Genomic DNA, 25472 nt, shown 5'->3' with positions numbered 1-25472 from the left:
CCTGCCCTCCTTTCCCTGTGAGCCTACTGGTGACCCTTGCTCATAAAACAGTGATGGAATTTTTCTTTGTTGACACTTAATACTTTAAATACTTTAAATTCAAATCCATTAAATCCTTCAGTATATCTGCATAACAGTTTCCCCCTGCAGAGCTCCCATTTAGCATTGTTTGTGATTAATTGCATTTTAGTGTCCTTTTCACAGCTATATTCAGGCAAATGTATACAAGATACGGATACACGTCATAACTTTTCAAGACTCTCAGGGCATAGCCATAACGGTTGTGGTGTTTAAATGTTTTCCTTACTCTTGACTCCTGTAGAAGATACTAGTCCTCAGGATGTGTTCAGTGATCCAGTGGTTGGAGGGCTTCCTACAACAAACCGCCAGAGCCCCCTCACACAACTCTTTTCGTTGGTCTGGGGGCTGCAAGACGGCACTGGGTTGGATCTCAGGGCCTGCACTCTGAGAACCACAGAGGATGCAGAAGCCTTTCTCCCTCCTCCGCTGGGCCATGAGTCCTCCAGGGTGTCCTCTGAGGGCCCTGTTGGAGTCTGCTCAGCATTTTTTCTCCAATAAGAAAGTGAGCATCTTGAAGTCAAGACCCTGGGGAGCAGCTCCGTATTCTTATTTTCTAGAATGATACCTTACCCACAAGTGAATGTCGATCAAATCAGGTTTCTAGTTTTCTTCCTGAAAATTGCCAAGATCTGTAATCCTTTCGCTTTGCTCTTTTCCAAATGGCAGTGAAGTGGATCAGGTTCTTCTGCTTCAGCAGTGATATTATGTGAAACTTTGTTTTCATAATCACTTGCATTTAAAGAGCAGCCAAGCTGTAGCTTGGGAGCAGTAGCACCAACAGTCTCAGAGGAAGATGTGGGTGCTCACCCTGAGTTGGATTTGGAAGGCTGGATTAGGAATGAAGCTGGGGGAATGCGGGGTGGTGGGGCGTGAGGGAGGAGTCCGGGCCATGGGAAATTATAAAGGATGCCGTTTCAGGGTGGTGGTCATTAGCCTCTCAGAAGGATTTAGGGGCCCTCTAATTATAGGATCTGCTCACTTCAAGGATTTTATAGCCTTAGTGTTGTGGGGAGTGGGGGTAGTGAAGACGAGGATATCCACAGGAACCAAAGTGACAGACTCTGTCATTTTCACTTGAGGTGGGATGGGACAGTATGCGGCTGCCCAGTCGTCTGTGGTGTCCCGGAGTCAGGGTGCACACGCTGGGAGAGGCTGCCTGCACTACCACATTAGCTCCCAACTGCTGGAGGAAAGCCCTTTTCATATTTTGGACATCTATGTACCCAGTAAATTCTGTTCTAACCATGTTAATCATCATTTGTTCTATATATAAACTCCTTCTACAGTGGCCGGCCTTTCCAGTGCTGTATGCAACATAATGAGGTAACCCTAGGCTTTCAGACTGCCAGGGGGAATTCTTTGGGCAACTAGTCTCAAACTGTAGTTAGAGACAGAAAGTCGAGGCCCAGAGAGGGGGTTGTCCAAGGGCCTGGAGGCCACTGGCCATTGCAGACTCTCCTCAGGCAAGGCTGTCCCCTTCCCTGTGGAATGTGCTCACCAGGGGGGAAATGTCGATGGTAGGACAGCTCAGGGTTTCTGTCCTGACTCCTCATTCCTGGGGCTGCCACCAGCTGGCCCTCCTCCCTGTCATGGCTGTGGGACTATTAAACACCCCAGAAGTTGGGGAGTGGACAGAATTTCCATTTCTCCCAGACTGGCTGGAACGCACTGTTCCAGGGACCTCTTCTTCATGGGGCGTGTGTGTGTCAGTAGTTTTTCATTCTGCAGAGGGGGAATTGGGTTTCTAGGAATGTGCTTGTGGTCTGCAGCCTCAGGCATTTTACTAGTTCCCTGGAGTTCATTGTGATGGGATTTACCTTCACCAAACACTGACCAGAGCAAGGAGATAAATGCTTCCCTAGGAGACAGAGCAGCTAACATTTTCAAACACAGAAAACATTATTTCAGAAGAAAACCATTGCTTGGGACTTCCCTGGTGGTCCAGTGGTTAAATTTCTGTGCTTCCACTGCAGAGGGCGCGGGTTTGATCCCTGGTCGGGGAACTAAGATCCCGCATGCTGTGCGGCACAGCCAAAAAAAAAAAAAAAAAAATTGCTTTTCTAAAGAGAAATTGAATATACTCATGTGCATCTGAAACTTTGCATGATGATACCCTAATAGTATAAATATCTATTTTTCCAGAAGTTCTTCCATTCTATTTCTTAATATTTTTTGTTTTTTCTTTCCTTTTTTATTTATTTATGTTTGGTGTCTTAAAACAGCAAATAATATCTTACAGTTCTAGAGGTCACAACCAAAGTGGGTCTCACTGGGCTAAAATCAAGGTATCAGCAGGGCCAGGGAGAATGTTTCTTCTGGAGGCTCCAGGGAGAGTTTCCTGCCTTTTCCAGCATCTGTAGGTGCTGCATTCCATGGCTCATGGCCCTTCCTTCATCATCAAAGCTGGCAATGGCCGATGGAGTCCTGCTCTACCTCATGTGTGAAACCTGCTCCTCTGCCTTCCTTTCTACATTAGAGGGTCCTGTGATGACATTGGGCCCATCTGAATAATCCAGGGTAACAGGCTTGGCCTGAGGTTAGCAGACAGCCAACCTACCCCCTCCTGCCATGTAACGTACCACATTCATAGGTGTGGTGGGCAGGAGTGCACAGCTCTGGAAACACAAAGCCTTTAGATGTTTTTGCCATCTTTTTTATCTTTATGATCTTTGTGACTAAATAGGAAATAAAATGTCATTTCCTACTGTCATTCAATTAAAAAAAGTTTTATAAACAGAGTTAGTACCTGATTCATCTTTGTTTCTAAGAACATGGGCATACCTTAGCTTTGTTAAATTAAGGTATCTTTTTTCTTTTAGTTTTCATGAAAAAGTCCCAAACAAACCTTTTTAAAAAAAATTTGCTTACTTACCTTTTCCTGGTATCAACTGTTCTTGGATAGAAAATATTCCTACACTTTATTCCATGTGTCTTTCACCAGACATGTCCCTCAGCAGTCAGGGGTACCATTGTCCTCCCCTTCAGAGCTTACCTTGGCTTTTTGCAGTGGTCTCAGGTGCTTGGGGCTGCATTCATCCAGCACAGCCTCCTGGTGCCTGGTGTTGAAAGAAAGGAAGCATCTGTGGCCCAGGGCTTCTCTGTGCCGTGCTCACATGAGCAGGTTGCAGACATCCCAGAAGTAATGGAAGGCTGTCAGACGCTCTTTTACCTAGCCAGGTTGAAGGAGCTGAGTTATAGTTCAACAACTGAAAGGGAGATCCAGGGCTTGATTCTCAGACCACCAAAGTCTTGGGGCCAAGAAATCACAAATTGATAATAATCAGGCCCTTAGAAGGGAAACATCACCTGGAGTTTCTGGGCCTGTGTTCAGAATTAGTGTATTGACACGTGTGCTTGTCTCCTTAGGTCCGGGCCCACCAGCTGGTCTTGCCACCGTGTGATGTGGTGATCAAGGCTGTGGCTGACTACGTTCGCAACATCCAGGATACCTCGGACTTGGATGCCATAGCTAAAGATGTTTTCCAGCATTCTCAGGTACAAATACAAGCTCCTGGGTAGCGCTTTGTGCTATGGTGTGTGCTGGGTTTGGAAGGGGTTTGAGAGGCACACACCAGCCGTGTCCAGGAGTGCTTGCCCAGCTGTCAGGCCTCTGCCAGCCAGGAGGGCTGGCACCTCACCTAGCTCCTCCAGCCTCCCCTCCGGCCTGCACAGAGGAGGGATTGAGGTAGATGAATGGTAAGGTCTCTGCTGCTCCTAGATTTGCCATCATAATTTAATGGGATTTCTACTAAGAAGACAGACGAATCAAATGGAATTGTGGACCTCTGATTTGTCCATCCCTTCAGGTGATGATCAGGGATTTCTTCTTCCTTTTTTGGAAAGTAAGGATGTGAGGGGGGGTCAGGGTTAGTAGAAGAGGTGAAGTTTGTGTGACTTCCTGTTTGCTCTCTGAAGAACTAAAACTGCTCCCCCACTTGCTGGAGATGAAAAGTAAAACCTTTCTGGGTAGCACCAGAGACCTGGCCAAGGAAAAGTTGGAGGACTGCATCCCAGAACGCAGGTCTCCTGACTGCCATGTCAGACTCTGATAAGTGCATTGCTCTAAGAGAATGAATGTTCGATTTGTTTCTTTAATGATAATCTGTTGATTTTCCTTGAAGATTTTAATGTCATTTCTGAACTCTCATTTAGCTTGAAAGGCTGAAGATTATTATACATGTGCTGAATTATAAAAATATATTAATACACATGACCAGTGGCATACTGATTTACAAAGGTTTTCCTGCGTTTATTTCAGTCTAGAACAGATGACAAAGTTATTCGATTTAAGAGAGCAATTGGATATTATTCAGCGACTAGTAAGCCTATGGCATTTCACCCACCACATTACTTAGGTAAGTAACTCAAAGCCTCTGTGATGGATGCCGACCATGCAATAACCAAAGAGGTTTAAATATTCACCCAGTAACCTTGTTGGTTTATTCTTTTGAATTGAGATTTCTATAGTTATACAAATAAGTATAGCAGAACTTCCTGGGCAGACTCAGTGGTAATTCCTGAAAGTGTTGAAGAGCAAGAGAAAACTTATGAGACTGGAGGAGAAGAGCAGGCAGCCATGAGGACCAAGGCTAGCAGATGACGGTGATGCTGACATCTCTGTCTGTGAGGTGTCCTCTTGCAGAGAGCACCAAGGACATAGAAGACCCTCTGGATCTATAAGTGCCTTCATAAATGCAGTGGATTTGTGTCTCCTTTTGCTGCTTTTTTTGGCAAAATATCAAATTTCACTCAGAGATTTGAAATTGGGGAATAAAAAACAATTATAAACTGTTTGCCTGAAGGCTGCTTGATAGTGAATATCTCATGGGAGGTTGTAAAGCACTAACCCTAAATACCAACCTCCTTCCTGAGTGAGATTGCCTTTCTTAGGCTCCAGAGCAGTAAAGCTATGAGAAATCATATTGCCAACCGTTGTTTCAGTTGTGCTTATTTCATATAATGAAAGAAGTCATGTTCCTGAGATTGTCTGTAGTGACATTCTAGTCCTCATATGACAACTGTACTTTAAACATTCATTATAGTATACTTGGGACTAGAACATTTAAAGAGAAGGAAAATGTGGGGAGAGAAAGGATAGAGAAAGACACTTGACTTAACATTTGGCATTTATCTGAGCTGATAACAGTTTGGAAGATGCTCTGAAGAGGAAGGTGAGTTTTAAATTAGGTTTAAGTTTGAACTTCTTAAAAATATTTACTGTTCTATAAAGTGCTTTCATGTTCTTATTAAATCATCAAAGGACATTATGAGGTAAGTATTTTATAAATGAAGTCAATACTCTTAGAATTCACTTTCACTCTGTGGTTTATGGACAACAGTGGTGTAATTGGTGAAGAATTTGGGGTATTTAGGGTGATGTTTTCAAGCAGGTTAATGTAGGTGATAACTACCTACAAATCCTTCTATAAAGCATTTCCCATTGCTTCTGACTGTTGCAGTAATCTGAATTGTACAGCAAGGGACTTAACAAAGCACAGTCACAGAATTACAACAGGGCAGGAAGTTTGGGGCAGTGTAGAGTTCAGTGTATGGCCTGGAATATTGGGATGAAATTGAGAGAGGTTGAGGCAAGATTGGGAAGGAAGGTTTATTTCAGGTTAGATACACATAATTTGGAGCCAGCAGAAACAGATTAATGTAAAAATCACTTTTATTGTTTTTTTTTCTGATAAGTATAAAGAAATAAAAGTATCTGGAGAAAGTGCTCATTGATTTCATCTATATGTGCTGTTAGGGACCCACTAAATGGAGAGTGATGACTGAAACGGAAATCAAGAGCGTAGAAGAGGCAACACTGAGTTGGGGAAATACTTTCTTGGCATCCCAAGTGAGAACCTAAGACATATTTTCCACAAAAATATTCTTATAAGTAATAGGTAGGTCGTAAGTGGTCTTTTCCAACCATAGTTCATTATATTATTCTACAGGAAAACACATTCAGAATTTTGAAGAACCAATATTGGAAAATAACTTTCTTGTTCATTAGACCCTGTCTGTATTAATCATTTTAGAAACTGGAATATGTGTAGAGTTTTGAAGAAATCTTACAGAAAAATGAGGAGAGTTGACTCTACCCAGAGGTTTCTAAATCTGGCTAGAATTTTAGGTTCTACCACAGAACAGTTTTCAGAAGCCTAATTGGCCTCAGGGTTCTGTATTTTCAAAAGAAAAACCTTCCTGGCCAGACCCCATGTGGACTGGCGTTGGGGGGTGACTGCTGTGTCTTCCATGCTTTTCCTTCTGAGTTTGTGGTTCTCTGCAGCATTGAGAAAAAACCCTCAGATCTCCATACTGTTATTGGATGGTGTGGAATTTACAAAGGAAGTGCACATGCTCCCTGTCCCGTTGCTGGGAGGCCTGGTCTGCATAGTGCGTGGTCTTTTTCAGGGTGGAAAAAGAATTTTTTCCAGCCCATGCTATTTTTGTACTATGAACTCCCAGAAATTATCTATATTATATAACATATTATAGATTATGGATATTTAATATATAATACCTATCTGTATATATGTATATTTCTGAATTATCTACTAGATAGATTTTTAAAATGTTACAGGTGAGATTAATATTATTTTTCAAGCATTTACTGTATCAGAAACACTGTGTTGGGAATGGGGGATCTAGATATGATTATAATTTTTTCCTTTCCATCATAGCACTTAATGTTCACCATCTCCAAAGAATCTGCAGTCTAAATGTAAGATATGTCAGAATTGAGTTGTCAGCAATATTTGGCTTCCTGGTTGAACAAGTAGTTCTTAAACCTTAGCTGTGCTCCAAAATCATTGGCAGAATTTAAAAATAACAAATAACAGATGTTAGAGGCCCGCCTCAGGTCTGTGAACGTGGACTCTGTAGGCGTGAACTAATCCTAGTGTATTTGTGGAAAGCTGTGCAAATAAAACAGAGGCCTTGTTAGTCTGAAGAAACATGCACTGTGTCCTCTTGGCCTTCCTCAGTGAAAAATAGATGAGCTCTCACTGCACACCTACTAGAATAGCTTAAGATCCAGAACACTGTCACCACCAAATGCTGGTGAGGATGTGGAACACAGAAATCCTCATTTCTTGCTGGTGGAATACAAAATGGTACAGCCACTCTGAAGACAGTTCGGCAGTTTCTTACAAAACCAAACATACTCTTACCACAAGATCCAGTAATCCTGCTCCTTGGTATTTACCCAAAGGAGTTGAATACTTATGTTCACACAGAAACCTGCACATGGATGTTTATAGTAGCTTTAGTCATTATTGCCAAAACATGGAAGTAACCAAGATATCCGTCACCAGGTGAATGAATAAATAAACTGCTACATCCAGGCAATGGAATATTATTCAGTGCTGAAAAGAAATTGACTATTAAGCCATGAAAACCCATGGAGAAACCTTCAATGTACATTACTAAGTGAAAGAAGCCAATCTGAAAATGCTACATACTGTATGATTCCAACTATATGACATGCTGGAAAAGGCAAAACTACGGAGACATTAAGATGATCAGGGGTTCCAGGGTTTGAGGGTGAGAGAGGAATAAATAGGCAAAGCATGGGATTTTTAGAGCAGTGAAAATATTCCTTATGATAATATAATGCTGGATTTATGTCCTTGTAAGTTTGTCCAAACCTATAGAATACACAACACCAAGAGGGAATCCTACTGTGAACTATAGACTTTAGTTAATAGTAATGCATCAATATTGGATCATCAGTTGTAACAAATGTAGCACACTAATGCAAGGTGTATACTTTCTGCTTATGTTTTCTGTAAAGCTGAGCTGCTCAAAAAATAGTCTATTAATTTTTTGAAAAACGTAAATGAGCCTTTGATGTATTTACTTCCTGCCAGGCACTATGCTGAGTGTTGGACAGGGTGGTAGACAAGACAGATGTCATCCTTGCCCTTGTAGGTGATTGAGACGAGGAATCATACAGGAATGTGAACAGGAAGGTCACGGAAGACCAACCCGGTTAAAACAGTACTTGATTAAACCAGTGTTTAGTTCTGCTCAATTAAATTAATGTTTAGGTGAGGTTTGAGTGTAGAGTAGGAATTTAGCAAGATGACGATAGAGAGGAAGTATATGTGCAGAGGAGACAGAATGTGTAAAGGTCCTGAGGTGAGAGGACAGGATGTAGAAGAAACAGAAGAATGTGGTTGGAGCACAGGAAAGCAAGGGAAGGAATGGTCAGGTGATGCTTGTCGGGCCATGCATGGCCTTAGATTTTAGACTTACACTTTGGACCACGAAAGCTCACTGAAAGATTTTTTTCATTGTAAAAACTTAAATTATTTTGAAACTATCATACACACAGTATATTTGTACAGTAAATTATTTTGAAACTATCATACACACAGTATATTTGTACAGTAAATAAAACAAACATCAGTGGAATATTACTAGTATCAGAGCCCTATCCCTGTCTCTTCCTGGTCATGTTCCCTGTACTCCGGCACCCTGAATTTTGTATTAATGGTCCCCTTGCTTTTCTTTATTGTGTGTGTACCCTGAGTACTCATTGGAGCAGCGGAAGTAGGTCAGATGCCCTGGGGAGGTTTTCTGTGGAGGGCCCTCTGTATGGAGGTCTTAAGATGGTGTACCTCAGATCAGGGAAAGGAGGTGGAGCTGGGGGCACAGGGAGAGCAGTGCAGCAGCCAGAATAGGAGTCGTGGCAAGAACAATTGTCAGCAGAGATGAGGGGGAGACTTCTGTGGCACTCACAGCTCCCAGACCCCGTGCAGGTGCGGGTGCCTGCGTGATCCTCAACGAGGTGCAAGGGATCCTAGGAAAAATAGTTTTTTAGCTTTGCGGCTTCTTCTGTGCTGTAAAATATGGAAGAGGGTGGGGTAGGTGGCCAGCACCAGTCCTCCAAATCCACCTCCAATTGCTTCCGTAAAGGGTGGGGCTTGAAATGGGAGGGAACTTTGAACATGCTTAAACTTTTAGGTGGATGATGAAAGCTGAGAGGGGGCTATGAAGGTAGAAGGAAGGTTGGAGGTAATAGTGACCCCCGGTCCCTTGGAGCACAGAGGAGTAGGGGTCTGGTGGGGACCAAGGGAGCCCTCAGGGCAGCAGGCCAGCATGAACAAATAATAGAGAATTGTGCAAAGAGAACCATATTGAAATAGGAGCTGTCACCGCTAAAGCAAAGAACAAATTCTACATAGTGACCACAAAGAAAGGACCTCTGGCTATAGAAACTTCCTAGGTGCTGGCAGAGAGGCCCCATGGGTGTTTTATCTGGACGGGCTTGCCCAGGCCAGGGGCCTGCATCAGCCTGTGTCCTGACAGGCCCCCAAGGCTGGCCACATTCTACCTGACTGGGTCAGAGGATCCTGATTCACAAAATGCCAGATGGCAAACTTCAGTGCCAACCTCTGGTGACCCATCTACAAGAGAACATAAATGCCTACTGTCTTAACAGGAACAATTAGACTCCGTAGTTGGTGCTCCTGGACCACAGCTCTTGGGACCAGGGCTCAGAAAGGTGCATCTTCAAGTGTAAGGGAGAAGCAAGGACCAGTCAGTGGGCCCTCATTCTGAGCCATGGCTTTACTGGAAGGCATCACTTTCTGGTGTCTTGAGAAGGCGGGCTCCTGAGGCTACACAGTCTGCACAGTGCTCACCAAACTGTTCTGTTGATTGTTGCTGGGCTTCTAGGTTGTGTTGACAGTCTTTTTGAAAATACATCTCTACCTTCCCAACAACACACACTCCCAGCATGAGAGGGGATGGTCAGGAAATGTCCCCCCCTGAACATGAAGACACAGTCTGTGAAGAAGGATGTGGCACCTGCTGGGCTTCCTCAGCTGATGAGAAGAGGCTGTTAGGTCTCCAGGACCCAAGGTCACTCATTTGGGTCCACTGTGGGACACAGAGGTCATGCAGAGTCCATAGTGTGACCTGCCCAGAATAGAGGGCGATGGCATGTACACATGTGTCTGGGGAGCAGAAGTGAGAGAGATCAGAACGCTGCCCACACTGCTCCTGTTGCTTGAACTGTTGAACTCCTCAGCGTCGCTGCTACCCTACGCCAGGTGACATGGCCCTCAGGACCTCGTCCACCTGCCATCGTCCATGCGCCCAGGCTCACTATGCAGGCGTGGCACAGGCCTCCTGCTGCAAGTGCTGGCTGTAGCCAGGCCGCAGGACCCATACTTGCCCTGACCGTACTTGCCCTGTCCCCACCCAACAGTGTGCCTTTGGAGCTTCCCTGTAACTTCACAAAGGTTTGCCTTAGTATTTTTTTTTTTTGCCTTAGTATTTTTAAAGCTTGTCTAATGTTCCACAGTGGGGATGTGCTGTAATCTACTTAACCATGTTCTGTAGTCATCACTAGAATATTTTTAGTTTTTCTAGTTACAATGATCACTTTAAAAAATTTTTGTCACCAAGTATATGATATTATACTGTTGCTCTACTCTACTAATAAGTTTTTGAAATTTGGCAAGTTATATAATATTCATTCTTATAGTTTTGACTACTAAACCCACTCTTTCCAAGGTTTTTGCTTAAATTTTCTTATTATGGAAAGCTTTAAATGTAACTGAAAAATACAAAGGATAGTATCATGAGCATTAGGGTACCCACTAAACAGGTTTAACAAATGTCTTTAAAGAAATACATTAGACTTTTCTTTCTTTTTTTTTTTTTTTGCGGTACGTGGGCCTCTCACTGTTGTGGCCTCTCCCGTTGCGGAGCACAGGCTCCGGACACGCAGGCTCAGTGGCCATGGCTCACGGGCCCAGCCGCTCCACGGCATGTGGGATCCTCCTGGTCCGGGGCACGAACCCGTGTCCCCTGCATCGGCAGGCGGACTCTCAACCACTGCACCACCAGGGAAGCCCTACGTTAGGCTTTTCTAAAAGTCATGTCTGTCCCCCTCTAATGGTTTTTATAGTTCCTTACCTCATATATGGAATAATAAGTCATAGTGTTTTGATTTTTAATTAAATGCTGTATTGTACCTTCATTCTGTACTTGCTGTTTTTGAGATGTGTGCATGTTCATCTTTTTCAATTTTTATCTTTTTAAAGCTAATGCAAATGGCATTGATGTCAAGCCCCCAGGGGTCTGACAGAACAGATGCTGCCAAAGAGAAGCTAAGATGCTATCATGTTAAATAGGAAGTCCACTTATTCTTTCTCCTTGATTCCTGGGTAGATCAGTAGATTCTCTCAGTCTGTTCCTGTGGCCTTTCATTCAGTTTTTAGTCAGTTTATTTCAGTTGATGTGGTATGCAGTGCTATAGGTTGTCTGGTCTTAAGGGTTTTTGAAAGGTCATTTTTTTTAAAAAACCTGAAAATTGGTCATTTTAGAAGAACTGAAAATACATCTCCTTTCAGTTGCTGTCTGGTTTAAAAGACGCAAGGTGTATCTTCCTGAGATGGGCACAGCTTGTCATCAGGTCTGTTGGTGGCTTCTCAGTATTCAGTGACAGAAGGGGACTGCTAGTTCAGTTTATCAGTGACTTCCAAATAAAGGCCTTTAGACTTTTCTTTTAGGTTGTGCTTTTTAGAATTCACAGATGGACAGAAACTGCTTTGTCTTGATTTATCATAGGCTTATAAAACCATGTAGGTGGCTGAATGAAATTTAAGAGTTCTTTTCTTTTGCTATTTAACGCCTATGATTCAAACCTGATTAAGTGAACTCAGGAACTTAATAGATTTGGATAAAATTTGGGATAAGTTTCTCACTATTCAGACTCTTGCTCTTCTAGACTCAGGTGTCACGTGGATTTGAATAATACTGTATCCTTTGAGGTCCACACATGCTATCCAAACTCAAGGACAGAAGAGATTTGGATAACCAGGGATGCTGTGTAAGCACCAGGATACCTCCTGACCATGGTATATTCCTACACCAACCATCAAGCAGTCAAAGCAGCCCTTGTCATTGTTGAACAGCTCTAGTTCTCAGAAAGGTCTTATTTATTGATATATTAACCTGAAATGTGCTTCCCTAGGTTAAGTTTTTTCATTGCTCATAATTCTTTCAGGTGCCTACTTGCTTTATTCATGATCTTACTTTAATTTGCCCTACACTTAGCCTTCCATTGTGAGGGCTTCTCTCCTGGACAGTGGCCTCTGACTCTTCCTGTGGGGCCTTGCCAGCACTGTGGCTCCAGGTAGGCATCAGCTGCCCCAGCTCTGAGCTCTTGGGAGTTGGTACTCACTAGGAACTGACAAGGTTCAGTCCTTAAGAGCTGGGATGATTTCTGTCTCCTCCTTCCCAAAAGCCCCCATGCCTCCTTGGCTATGCCCGGCCTACCAGGCTTCATAGGCCACACCAGTGTCCTGTTGGTTCCCACTGTCCCCCACACTAGCTTGCCTTCGGAAGCTATTCGTTTGGGAGAGGATGAAAACAAATTATGTAAAATTCTCCATATAACTTTGTACCTTAAGTTCTGTAGAGTATTGGTATTGAGTAAATATGTAAACATGGTTAACATAGTTTGAAAACTTTGTTTTTTTGCAAGCATTGAAAACTAGTGTTGGTAGTAGGGAATATATTAGTTTATTTATTCTTTAAATTTTCAAAGCTATGTTTTTTGTGTAACACTTAAATCATGCATCAGCACCCATCTAAATTATAGAATTAAAAAAATATTACTTTGTTACTATTGTTTGTTTAATGTAACATCTTACAGTAACATGCCCAGTAATAGATGAATATTTGTTAGGTAGGGGTAGGGGTGACTAGTTCTCAGTAGAGTTTTTGGTTAACACCATTCCTTCTTTTAATCTTATTTTAATTTAGAGAAAAGCTGGTTAGCTTCATACAGGCACAGTAAGTAATTCAAGGGAGTGGATACTGCACAGAGTGTCTTATCTATGAGAGTTCACAGCTAACTAAGCACAGCCGTAAGGGCTGCAATGCATGCTTTCTTTCTCTTATTCTCAAAGTCTTTAATATTTAAATATTTTTTAATTATGAAAATATTTTTCAAATACTAATTAAATACTTTTTTCCCTTTCGTCTGTCTTCATTCTGCATACTTTTCTAACAAAGGCCTACCTCTCTTAGTAAGTATTTGTGAAAGGAACAGAATGAGAAACTGGTGGTGTTAATCTCCACTCTGAACTGGTGTCAATTCTGAGAAAGATGTCCTTGTCACACAGAAGACAGACAATGACTCTGCTTAGCTGCACGAGGGCACTGAGAACAAGAACTGATTTATAAGAAGGCATGCAGTATGCAGAGGCAGGCCCTCGCTTATTAGGCATTCCTGCAGCCATCAGAGAAATGTAGACAAATTAATTCACTTAATAGACTAGGTTATGATAGAATAGTAACTAGTCCTGTGGGTTCTCAAAGGTTTATTTGAGGTCAGTGATTGAAATATGATTTTAGAAAATGTTCTTTCCTTGGAAATCTTTGCTTTTAAGTTATAGTTTTGTGTGTGTTTTCGTTTTGGGGGGTTTCTTTCTTTTTGTTTTTTCTTGTTTTTTTTTTTTTAAGGAAAGTTTGTGCTTTCAGGAATTTTGTAGCATATAATGGCCAAAAATAGAGTGAAACATAAATGTTCATCTTCACTTGAATGCTGCTGCATAATTGAAGAGTCCAGTCTCTCATTCTTATTACTCTGAAGTTAAGTATGGCAGGTCAACTACAAGAGATTGTATACTAGACTTTTTACAGTGATTTAAGTTACAGTATTAGAGCTTAAGTGGATTTCATAATACTCTTTCACCCAAAATCTGGCTAAAATTCAGAATCACCTGAGAAGGGACTTTCAGTTACGGCATCACGTATCTCACACTCAGAGGTTCATAACTCATGGACTTACTGTTTGATCAGGAATGTCTCCTTGTGTGTGTGAGGGCAGGCAAATGTGCACATGTGTCTGTGTGGTGAACATTTGTGTGTATGTGAGCGTGTGGACAAGTGTGTAGATGGGACACCAGCCCCACATGCACATGTGCCAGCGTCACCATTCCCAGCTGTTTGTCCCACAGCCATCTCTGTTCAGTGGAAAGTGGAAGCTGGGCCAAGCTTCCTGTTCGTGCGAGCTATGGCATTTCCAACTTGAGCACCAGGCGCTTGAGATGGGATCTTCCAACAGATCATGGCTTCTGAGGCTCATGAGTCTTGTGGGGTAGTAAGAAGTGAGTAACGGCCCAAGCCTCAGTGCTCGCTCCCAGTGTCCTTGCGGCCCAGGACTGGATTGGCTCAGGGAGCCTCAGGTTAGGAATCAGTGGGAGTTTCCTTTCAAAGAATGAGAGGGAGGGTTTGGGGCACTTTATTATTTTTTTTTAGTTAAATTAAATGTGTGTTTATTTTTCTTGACAAGTTGGTAGTGGTTTATGGGTTGTGTGTTTCTCACCTGATGTCCCTCAGGTTTTGAAGTTAGAAAAGCACTCTTCCTGATAAATGACGTTCGCGTTGAGGTAGCTCTAGGCTTGGTTTTGTTCTGTTTTTAAAAGAAACCTAAGGAAGAGACGGTGTGGCCGTGGGGGCACCAGTAGGGTCTGTTGTGTTTTCTCACTGGGTGTATTTTCTCTGTGTCTCCTGCAGTCTGAGTCCTGATGACACCCCCGGGTCTTGTAGTAGCCCTGGGCTGGCCCTCGCAGCCTGTCCTCTCAGGCACGCCACACCTAACTGTTCAGCAAGTGAACAAAGCCCTGAAGAGTCTCCTCATTTTTATCACATTAGTAAATCATGATATTTTGAAGTGTCTTTGACATGAAGGCTACACTCATCCCCTATCACCACATGCTGGGGGCATTACCCTGCTGGCCTTGCTTGTGCTGACCCCCACCTGTCCTCAGACCCGCAAGGAGACTCAGTGTTGTGGATATGGAGGTTTCTGAACCTTGGGCTGAGTTGATTGCTTTATGTCATGTCTTTAAGCTGACATGGGACCCACTCCTGCCTGACGTTGTGTTTGGGGCCGCTTCTCTACGTGGCTTCCATTCTGTGCTTCACTGTTACAAGTTAGCACGAGGATAATGAAGGGCAAATGCCAGCATACGTCAGAACAGGTTTTATAAAGTCATTTTCTAAGGGAGCACAAAATCCCAAGTTTTACTGACCCCGCAGTGCATGTATAATGCATGTGTAACCTGATCATGGTTTCCTTAACAATGAAAACAAACCAAAAGTATAGGCAGTGACTACCACACTTCACTTTTTGTATTTAAAAGTGTGCTAGTAGCTACGAACCTAATTTTAGTTTAAATAGAAAAATTCCATTGTTTCACGTGTGGAAGGGGAAGTGCTGTGTCCTTCTTTTGTTCCTTTAGTGCTTAGAGTACTACAGGGCTTCCAGCTTTGTCAGCAGTGAGCAGAGAGAGAACAAGAACACCTGTTAAGTTAAAGACAGACAAGCCAGGCATTCAAAGAAATGGACAAAAGCAAAAAGACCATCAGACATTAATTGAAAACTCTTGAAAGTTAGAATTCTAGCCCCAGTGTATAAAATTGGTCATCATAAGATTAAGTATTTTTAATGTTAAACATGAATTTCTGAAGGTTTCTGGGAAGTGGGGCCAGTGGTGTGCTGGCACCTGAGGAGGTGCAAGACAGATGGAGATGTGTGCTAGCCACCGCTGTGTCCTGGGGAATGTCCTTCTGCTCACAGTTGTTTTATTGTTTTCTTTCCGTATTGATGAAACAGCCAGACCAAATCCGTTTGGAATGCCTGGGATAGTGCCACCGTATGTCCCCCCCCAGATGCTCAACATTCCACAGACGTCTCTGCAAGCAAAGCCTGTGGTAAGGCCTTTCCTTTCCTTCCTCAGCTGGTCTGCCCAGCCTTGGTGTGGGACAGCTGCCTTGAAAGCTGCATATGCATCAGATCTTAATGAATGCTAAAATAATTTCTTAAACTCAGGATATGTGAAGCACCTGCTTCACAGTGTTTGTTGAATTAAAACTTAGCCAAGGCCGGATTATGCTTATGTGTTCCGGGCCATGCAGGCAGTGTGTATGCATGTGTGATCTATACCCTCTGTTTCAGGCCCCCCAGGTGCCCAGCCCAGGTGCTCCGGGCCAGGGTCCACACCCATACAGCCTCGCTGAGCCGGCTCTCACCTTGGAAACCAGCGGAAAGAATCTGACTGAGCAGAACTACAGTAACATTCCTCATGAAGGAAAGCATACCCCACTGTATGAACGGTCCTCCCCGATCAACCCAGCTCCAAGCGGCAGTCCCAATCACGTGGACTCAGCGTACTTTCCTGGTTCTTCTACGTCATCATCTTCAGACAATGATGAAGGCAGTGGAGGAGCTGCAAAGTGAGTGGTGTATGGAGTAGTTGGTGCTTTCCAGAAGTGTAGCAGCTTCTTAAGTAGCTTGTAGTCCCCAGGGAAGCCACCTTCTGGCTGGCCAGCCCACGGCACCGATGGTTGTGCTCAAACGTGCTGTTTGTTATAGGTAGGTGACAGTTACTCTGTGCTTGGACCAAGACTCCTCAGACCGAAAGAAAAGGTTGGATGTTTCCTCGAGGCTTCCAAGGTTGAAAATCTGTACTATGCCAGCCCAAAGCCTTGGTGTTCCCAACCCCCGCGCTCTTTTTGGGTGGAACTTTAGGAAAATTAGTTTATGTGACCACCAAACATGGTTAAGTTATCTGGTCAAGTTCTGCCTGACCCTTACTCTCTTTTGGGCTGTGATTCCCCTAGTCCCACCCCCAGAAAGCATTTTAAGTTAGACTCCTGTGGCTTTCAGTCTCTTGGCTCCTGGATTGAGGGGGAATCAGAATTTCCTTTCCTCCTGAATTCAGCAACTTGAACCCCAACTCAGCAGCTCATAGGACTGTTCTTGAAATAACACTGTTCACCCAACCAAAACCATGGAAAGCTGCCAGACCCAGGTTGGAATTCTCCCTGTAGAAGGAGTATTTTAAACAATGTGTCTCCCTGAATAAATGCATTTTCAAATACTTAAATTTGTTAGAATCTGATCGAGAAGGTCTTAAAATTCACAGTCCTCCTCCTCCCCTTACATAATCTTATGTTTCTAAGAAACCTGATTTCAAAAAAAGAAAGAAGAAAGGAAAGGAAGAGTCTTTCTTTTCTTTACATCTGCATCTCCTTTTCCTCGGTTTGAACGCTGATTCTCAGTAAATGCCCATGGCCAGTTATTGCTCTGTCAGTTTCTGCTGTATGAAAGTCTGAGACACAGTTTCCAGTCTTCCTGCAGATTCTATGGGTGTGTCACCTGAAGCCAGAGATTCTTCCTCTTTTGTCCGCTTTTTCTCCATCTGTAAAATGGGCATTAAGTCTGCTGACCTTGGGCGGCAGTTACTGAGGAGTTTGCTGCCAGCCAGGGATGTGTGCTATTGTGAAACAGAAGCATAAAATGCATAAATATTTACTTGTTGTATGTGCAATCCTAAAATTCTAAAATGAAGGAAAAAGTTGTAATTTAACATTCAGACTTTTAAATTAACCTTCTAGAAAGATAATATATTTAAGACCTACTGAATGAGAATTGCTTTGTTGGGGCTTAGAAATCTGCAGGTGTAAATGAGACCATGTGACTCTTCAGCACAGAGAAGTTTGAGAACAGCTGATAGATGTCTCAGGAGCCCTTTCACTCACTAAGGAACTATGTTTTCTTTGAATAATTGACTCATGTCAGCAAGACCAAGATATCTATAGGCAGGTTCATTTTAGTAAGAAACATTCTTTCTAGACTCTGAAACACAGGTAGAAATAAGACACAGAGCCACTGTTTGTGGCTTGGAGTCCTGTGCAGGTGATGAGCGTTGTGAGCCAGGAGAGGCCCTGGTCTGGGGAGGTCCAGTGGTGATCCTGTTCCTTCGGGTAGGGATGCGGAGATAATGTAAGTTGCCTGCTTAATTTGGCAAGCTGCCCTGTTAGGATATGAGTTGAACTTGAGTGGATAAGATTGCATGAGAGCCCCTCCCTTTTCTTGTGCGTACTCAACTCTGCCCTGTTCCCAAAGGTTCTGATCAGTGTAGCCTTCCCTGGAGCTCTTCCTCAATTTTAATCATTTCTCCTACCTCTGAGCTCTGTAGCACTTAACTGTCTGTACCCCCAACTCAGGGCATTTTTACTATGTTTTTCTGGAGGAGCCTCTGGAAGGGGAACTCCATATGTGGGGATGGCATGGGCCTCTCACCCTCTTGTGGTGTGAAATGTGGTCAGAAAGGCAGAGCACATCCACAATCTGGAATTGAAAGATTGCTAAGCCTGGATCAAGTTATGTGGCTTAGCAATGTTTTTATTTCCTTAAATCTGTTTTTCCATTTATTGTAACAAGTAAGAGATAGGTGTGTTAAAATTGAGAGGGAGGAGGGAAGGAAAAGGGGATAGGGCGCTTGTACCAGAGGCTTCAGGATCATAAGCCAGGCAGAGTAGGATCTGATTATGGGCATCCCTTACTTGTGGCGGGATGCTAAGAATGGTAGCGTTCATGATTTCAGGGTGAGGATTCTGTTTGAATAAGTTATGTGTGTACACTTTGGAGGCCGCGCATAGGACAGAGAACTGCCCTCCTAGTTCAGAAACTAAGTAGGGGCAGTAAGTCAGGATTTGGTTTACCTTTGGTTTGGACTGAAATTGGGACTCCTGGATCTGCACTGTGCTCTCAGGATGGTCTTAAGGGAAAGAAATCATCCATTCATTTAGCCAAGCAACACCTGAGCACTTGCCGTCTACCGTTGAGCATAGTGGCAGGCAGCGCAGATGTGGCGTGCTGATGGAGGCCTGCAAAGAAGTGAGTAGACAAATGAACAGATAACCCAAGTGGTGAGTATGCGAGGCAGACACCAGACAAGTTGGTCTGGAGGAGGGATTGCTTCCAGAGAGGCAGGATTCAAGCCGTGACGGAGCGGGGAGAGAGCTGGACGAGTGCGGGGTAGAGGAAGGGGAAGCCAGTGCGGCTGCGGCTGCGGTGTCGAGTAAGGTGGAGGCTGGGTGGCGTACACTCTGAATTCTGTTCTAAGAGTGATGGGAAACATCCACAGTATTTGCTTGGAATGGCCCTGGGGCTAGAAAGATCCCAGTGTTTCTTTGGAAATGAATTTGCTCCAATCTGGGTGCTCTTTGTCCTAGGGATGGGCAGGTGTCTGGGTGGCCAGGCCATTTGGCTAGGGAAATTACTGCACAGTTGAACTGAAGTGCCTCTTGTCGTACCACCTTCTGCAGATTGACTGTAGAAACATTTTTAATTGCCCCACCCTAAGACACCGACTTGTACAATAGAGAGGAGGGAGGCCTGCACCGGCCCTGGCTGGGTGTGCCCTTTCCTGTTCAGTTCCCTCAGGCATTTGCACTCCTTCCACCATATTCCCTGCAGTACTGGAAAATAATCCCGAATATGGGAGATCACAAAATAAATGGCCTCATTTCCCCAGTGGAAAAGCAGTAGCATTTTTTTTTTTAAAGGATGGTGCTGATGGGTAATGGGGCCTGTTACAGAATAACCCTCCCCAAAATACCCCCCCAAATAAGCCCCTCCCCCCAAAAAACCACCCAGCTTCCTACAGATTAAAAAGGTAACTGCTTTATATGGCAAAGAATATAAACTTGCAGTTCACAGAGGAAACACAGATGGTCAATAATACGAAAGAATGTTGTTCACTCTCACTAAAAAAAAAAATCAAAGGCATGCAACTTAAAACATAACAAGGTACCTTTCTTTAACCTATAAAATTGGCAAACATTGGTTTTTAAAGATAAAGTTCAGTGGGGGGCATCAGTGGAGTTGGTGGGACACGAGGTTTAGGCTCTCCTGGCAGGTCCTCGGTCTCTGCGGTTACCATGACCCACAGGAGTCTGAGGGCTGTGGATCTTCCTCCTGGTAGGGTTTGCACCGTCTGTGTGCAAAGGTGGGTGTGGGGGAGCATTTAAGAGCAAAAGATCTGTGTATGCCCCAAATGCAGACAATAGAGACATTCCTTATAGGGAATACTATGGAGCCACTCCAAAGAATGTTCCGATGTGAAAGGAAGAACATGCTAAGGTGTCCTATGGAGGAGTTGCCAGGTGTGAAAGTGTCTCCTGGCTGGTCTTCAGGTTCAGATGGTGGCACCTTTGCTGTATGTGTGTCTGTATGCACTCGGCAGGCCCTGTCCTTTATCTCCCTCCCCTTTTTTAGTACCTTACCTGGCATTTTAGTCTCTTCAGCTGGGAGTGTTCAGGTGTCTTTCCCATCGCACTGCTGGAATGAACTTCCTGGGTTGTTGTTCTCTTGAAGTCAGCACGTGTCCCTGCAGGGTTTGCAGGTCTGTGCCAGACAAGGAGTCTCAGGCTACGAGAGGCCCCCTGCACACAGCTATGGTGAGTCGGGCGTCCCGGCCAGGGCTGAAGCTGTCCTGAGTCTCCTTGGTGGCTTCACTTCTGTAGAAACGCAGCCTGCTGCTCATGCTGTGGTTCTTTGTGTGTCAAAGGGCATAGGCCGGTGCCTGGGCAGCTAGTCCAGACCAATTATTTTGAAGTAAAATAAGAAAGGAATGTGTTGCCTAACTAAATAACTTGTTTTTCCTATTCCTTTTCTTAGAGTATCATCAGCATGTACTTCTTTCTCTATTATTGGTTAAAATGTAAAAAACAAAACCAAACCAAACCTCAGGCTATATTCTTGTTTTTCTTTTCTTCTTTCCTGGTCTTTGTCAAATCTTTGTAATTCTGTTTTGGTTGAATTAAGAATTACAGTTGAATTCTTGTGGAGGTGTTTATATTATTTTCATAGATTTATTGGCTTTTAGAATTTGAGTCTGATCTGAGGTTGCTAATTTGCAGTTTTCAGTTACTTTGTATCTTCTTTCTAATTACCATTTCAATACACAGTTATAGAATTCAAACATTAGAAAATACAATATAGGAAATGCCCCATGATCCCACCTCTAGAGAGACAACTATTTTCAAAAGATTGGTGAATATTCAAACACCTTATTTTTTACTGCATATACTAACATAGGGTTTTTACAATAATGAGATCTTAGGGACAGCAACTTGCCTTTTTTCCTTTTTCCTTTTTATACTGACTACACTTATGTAAGTATGTATTTTTATTTGTATGTATAAATGTAAATATGTATGTGTACACTGAATATTGCTTCAGTGTTTTTGCATGCCACTACTGACAATTTTTAAATGGATATTTAAAAGTCCTATTAGGAGACAAGACTAACTTGATTTTTCTCCACTTTGTGACTTCATTTGTATAGATTTGTTCTCTTTCCCTGTACATTTATGTACACATCGATTTTGAGGAATCGTGTCATGGTGGCATGTGTTGTATAAGCTTTGCATGCCCCCATGTGGTCCCTGTGGGACCAGATCTGGGCTATAGAAGGTCGCTGTCAGTGCCTGAGAGACTGTTGACCAGTGCAGAGGCCCAATGCTGTCAGGACCCAGTACCCCAACCTCCCATGGCTTGTCTTGCTAGATACCACTTGGGGTTATGTGACCTAGAGCTCCCTGGGCCCAATGTGCCCAATGTGAATGGGAGGGCTCTGGGTTGTTTGTGATTTAAATCAGTTGATGAGTAACCACAGTAAGTGACAGCTATCATTATTATTTAAAAACTAACTACGAGTCCAATAAAATACCAAAACATATGACTTCATTCTTAATGTAAAATACCTAAAGAATTTCATTTAGCGCCCTTGATCTGGTGTCCTAGGAAACATGCTTCTTCTAATGCATCTTTTTTCCTTTAAGTGGTATTGGTGTTCTACTCTGAGTCCTGTCAGGCTTCCTCTCCAAAGAAACTGTGTGGTTTGCAAAGACAATTACATGTTACCCTGCCCTAGGGTACCCAGTCCCAGACAGGCTAAATACAGCTGCAGATTTTTCCTTTCAGATTGTTACGCTGTTGTGCCAGACAAATGGCTACTTTACATTTATATATTGATTTTTTAACATAAGCTAACGTTTCTAGTATCTTCTCAGAAAAACTATTCTGAATTTTTATATTTGGTAAAAATTAATGATTATCTATGCCATCATAGGGAGAAGGTCTGTATTTGTTCTAGCCACCTACTGACCCATGTAGGCATTTTCTGTCGAGCTCATCTGACTCGGGTGTCTCTGAACCTTCACTTGGGTGGGAAAAGCATGAGAAGTCCTGACAAACATGAAAGAGTAGCATTCGGGACACGAGGCCCATCTGACTGCTGCACAGGAACAAGACCAGTACTTCTGTTACCAGCTTTTATGAAAGAATCTGAATGTGTGACGCTAGCTTAATTTGGGGCATAGGGAGACTGTACCTAGGGTGTTTGTATGTGATAATCTTGTGGCTTCCCTTATCAGGGATCTCAAATCTTCACCCTCTGCAGTAGAAGCACCTGACTGCCAGGTCCCTTCCTCAGAATTCTTGGGGGTCTGTTGAATGAGAACAGGCTGTGGATCAAGTCTCCCTTCCATTCCCGAGTTGGGGAGCATATGGAAATGAAAATGTATGCACGCTTGTTGAAGCTTTACATGGTTTAGCCGTATCTGTGACCTTACACACATACACTAGATAGTGCTACTGACGATTTGATCTTTCATGTTTCGCTCCTTCCCTTTAGTTTTATTTGACTTTTCTTTCTTTCCTGTTGACAAGTAAGTCAGCTTGTGGTCAATGCTGTCTTCCTTTTCTGTTCCATAAAAACAAACCACACCCATGGCAGGGGGGCATGTGACCGGTCAGACACTTTTACACTTGGCGTAAATGGACACCAGTCTATTTCCATCCTAGCATCACCAACCTGCTGACTACAAAAATGTGTAGGAGAGAATTCAGTGGTTAGGACAACTGGCTACTTTCAACCAGCTTTAGTGCAGAAAAAGCCCCAGGTGTCCTGGAATACAGTGAGACCTTGCATCGCCTCCTGAGAGTCCACAGAACCTAGTGGTGTGATGCTGGCCTTTCTCCTTGCCACCAATCTGGTATGAGGGTATCTGGTATCTGGTATGAGGGTAGTTCTTTTCTGTTGATTACCTACTGCATCATAAGTGCATCTTAATGGCTTTTGGTAATAGCATGTGGTAATGTCTGGAATGGTGGGTCTGGGTTTGAATCCAGTCACTTTTGCTGTGGCTGTGAGTGGATTCCTTCTCTCTCAACCTGAATTTTACCAGCAGAGAGTTTTGCCTTGGGGTGAGCAGGAAAATTCAACTTGAGAATACATGCAGAATTCCCTGTGGTCTGCATGGGTCTCAGCAGGTCTCCCCAAGGCACAGCTGATGAAACTTCACATCGACGTTAGCAGTTCTAAATGTGATTATGAGGTGGGAGCAGTTGTATAGAATGGAACCTAACTGAATATACAAATAATTCTGAAATCTCTGATCTATCTTGTTCTTCAAAACAAGGCATTTGTTATATTCAAATATTTTGTTTTCTTAAGTTGTAAAGTAATATAGTTATCCTATTGAAATATTCTGGACTTTAAAAAAATTGGCTATTGTCAAGATTATTTTCAGGCAGAATTTTAGATTTTATAGTATAGTATTAAAAGGTCTTATGAAGGACTTCCCTGGTGGTGCAGTGATTAAGAATCCACCTGCCAATGCAGGGGATACGGGTTCGAGCCCTGGTCCAGGAAGATCCCACATGCCGCGGAGCAGCTAAGCCCGTGCACCACAACTACTGACCTGTGCTCAAGAGCCAGAGAGCCACAGCTACTGAAGTCTGCACGCCCTAGAGCCCGCGCACCACAGCTACTGAGCCTGCATGCTGCAACTACTGAAGCCCGCGTGCCTAGAGCCTGTGCTCCACAACAAGAGAGGCCTGCGCACCGCAACGAAGAGTAACCCCCACTCGCCACAACGAGAGAAAGACCTCACGCAGCAGTGAAGACCCAACACAGCCAAAAAAAAAAAAAAAAATTAAAATAAATAAATAAAAATAAAAGGTCTTATGAGCATTTAGATTATGACATTATTTTTAGTTTGATAATCTATATAAAACAAAACTAAGATTTATAAATAAAAATTCTATGTCATCTTAAGTGGGACAAGCTTTCCACTTGAGTAGTAGTGTTGGTATGGTCTCCCCCCATCACACTCTACCCATATAAAACCCAGGTTTGATACCTTCTTTGCCATATACCTTTAGGCTACAGTTATGTGATTTACTCATTCAACTGTTGGACACCTGTTCAGTAGTGACTCTAAGGTCTTATTATCTTCATGGAGTTTATAATTGAATGATGAAAACAGACAGTAATTAGAATTAGTGCTGAATATGATGCATGCCATGAAGGAAACACAGAAATGAGAATAGCAAGGATGGGGTGGTCAGGGAAGGCTGCACCCAGTTGCAGCCAAGTCGTACAAGATGAGGCATCACATGTATACAAAAACGTCAATCTGTTGTAAAGTGGGAGGGGTGGCAGTCCAGCAGGGCATGGAAGATAATTGCAGTCCATACACCTGACCAAGAACTTGTATCCAGAACATATAATTTCTTCCTATAAGTCCATAAGAACATTCTGTACATTCTCCACCTATTGTAGAATGTTTGAATAGGCACAACACAAAAGAAGATGTCACACATGGAGAGATGCTTATCTTCATCATTATCAGAGAAGTGCAGATTAGACTATGCTGAGATTCACCGCATTCCTTCCCAAAAGGCTAACACAAGAACAACAAAATACTAAGTGCATCAAGGGCAGGGATCTCCTGCAGGGCTGGATTACAGATCCAACTGTGGCATGCCCCCACAATGGGATGCATGCAGCACTGAGACCAAACCAGCACTGTGTACAATAGTATTGTTGAACCAAAACTGGACACAAAAAGTGTACAATCGCATGACTCTCTTTATATCGCGTTCAAAACCAGATAGAAGAAGTCTTTGCTGTTAGAAGTCAGAATAACCGTTGCCCTTGAGGAAGTGTCTGGAGCAGGTCAAGAAGGGGATCCTGGGATATCAGCCCTGAGTCGATTTGGTTGCTTACATGGTGTGTTCAGTTTGTGGACATTCATTAAGCTGTTCACGTGTGCATTTTATTGATGTGTTATACATAAATGTTTAAAATTGTAGGTAACAAATGTTATGTTTCTTTATAAAACATGTAAGTATCCAAATAATTTGTTCTAAAATTTCACAGAATAAAAGTCACCAACCTTTTAAGCAGCTCTGTACCACATTCTAATGGAATACTCACTTTGGATGTATGTATGACAAGATTGTCCACTGTCTGTTTCCCTATTTCACAGGTCCTGGCACAGTTATCACATAACATGTCCTGACCAGTAGACACTCAACAAATAATTGATTCGCTAATCAATTTGTCCAGCTTCTTATCTACTCACTCATGTAGTAGCTGCTTTTCTCTCGGATTTTAAACAGGATGGATCACTGTGCTCTTGGAATACTTACATTTATTTTTATGCCTTCTCATCACTTGGGTTTCCTCTAGTTTTGCAAAGTTGTAGCCTGAAATTGCACACAT

General features: G+C 43.1%; 1 protein-coding gene across 1 annotated transcript in view; it reads left to right on the top strand.

Moving 5' to 3' along the window:
* The window catches only part of FAM120A (family with sequence similarity 120 member A), a 104114-nt gene that overhangs the window by 35378 nt on the left and 43264 nt on the right, over positions 1-25472 (top strand). Inside the window, exons 4-7 of the mRNA XM_082842586.1 lie at positions 3448-3576; positions 4340-4436; positions 15722-15819; positions 16064-16341. Of these exons, the coding sequence (XP_082698712.1) occupies positions 3448-3576; positions 4340-4436; positions 15722-15819; positions 16064-16341 (602 nt within the window). The remainder of the gene's footprint in view (positions 1-3447; positions 3577-4339; positions 4437-15721; positions 15820-16063; positions 16342-25472) is intronic.

Source organism: Leucopleurus acutus, assembly GCF_964270905.1.
Source record: "Leucopleurus acutus genome assembly, chromosome: 7".
NCBI classification, from domain to species: Eukaryota; Metazoa; Chordata; class Mammalia; order Artiodactyla; family Delphinidae; genus Leucopleurus; species Leucopleurus acutus.
This window is presented reverse-complemented; position numbering and strand designations above follow the sequence as displayed.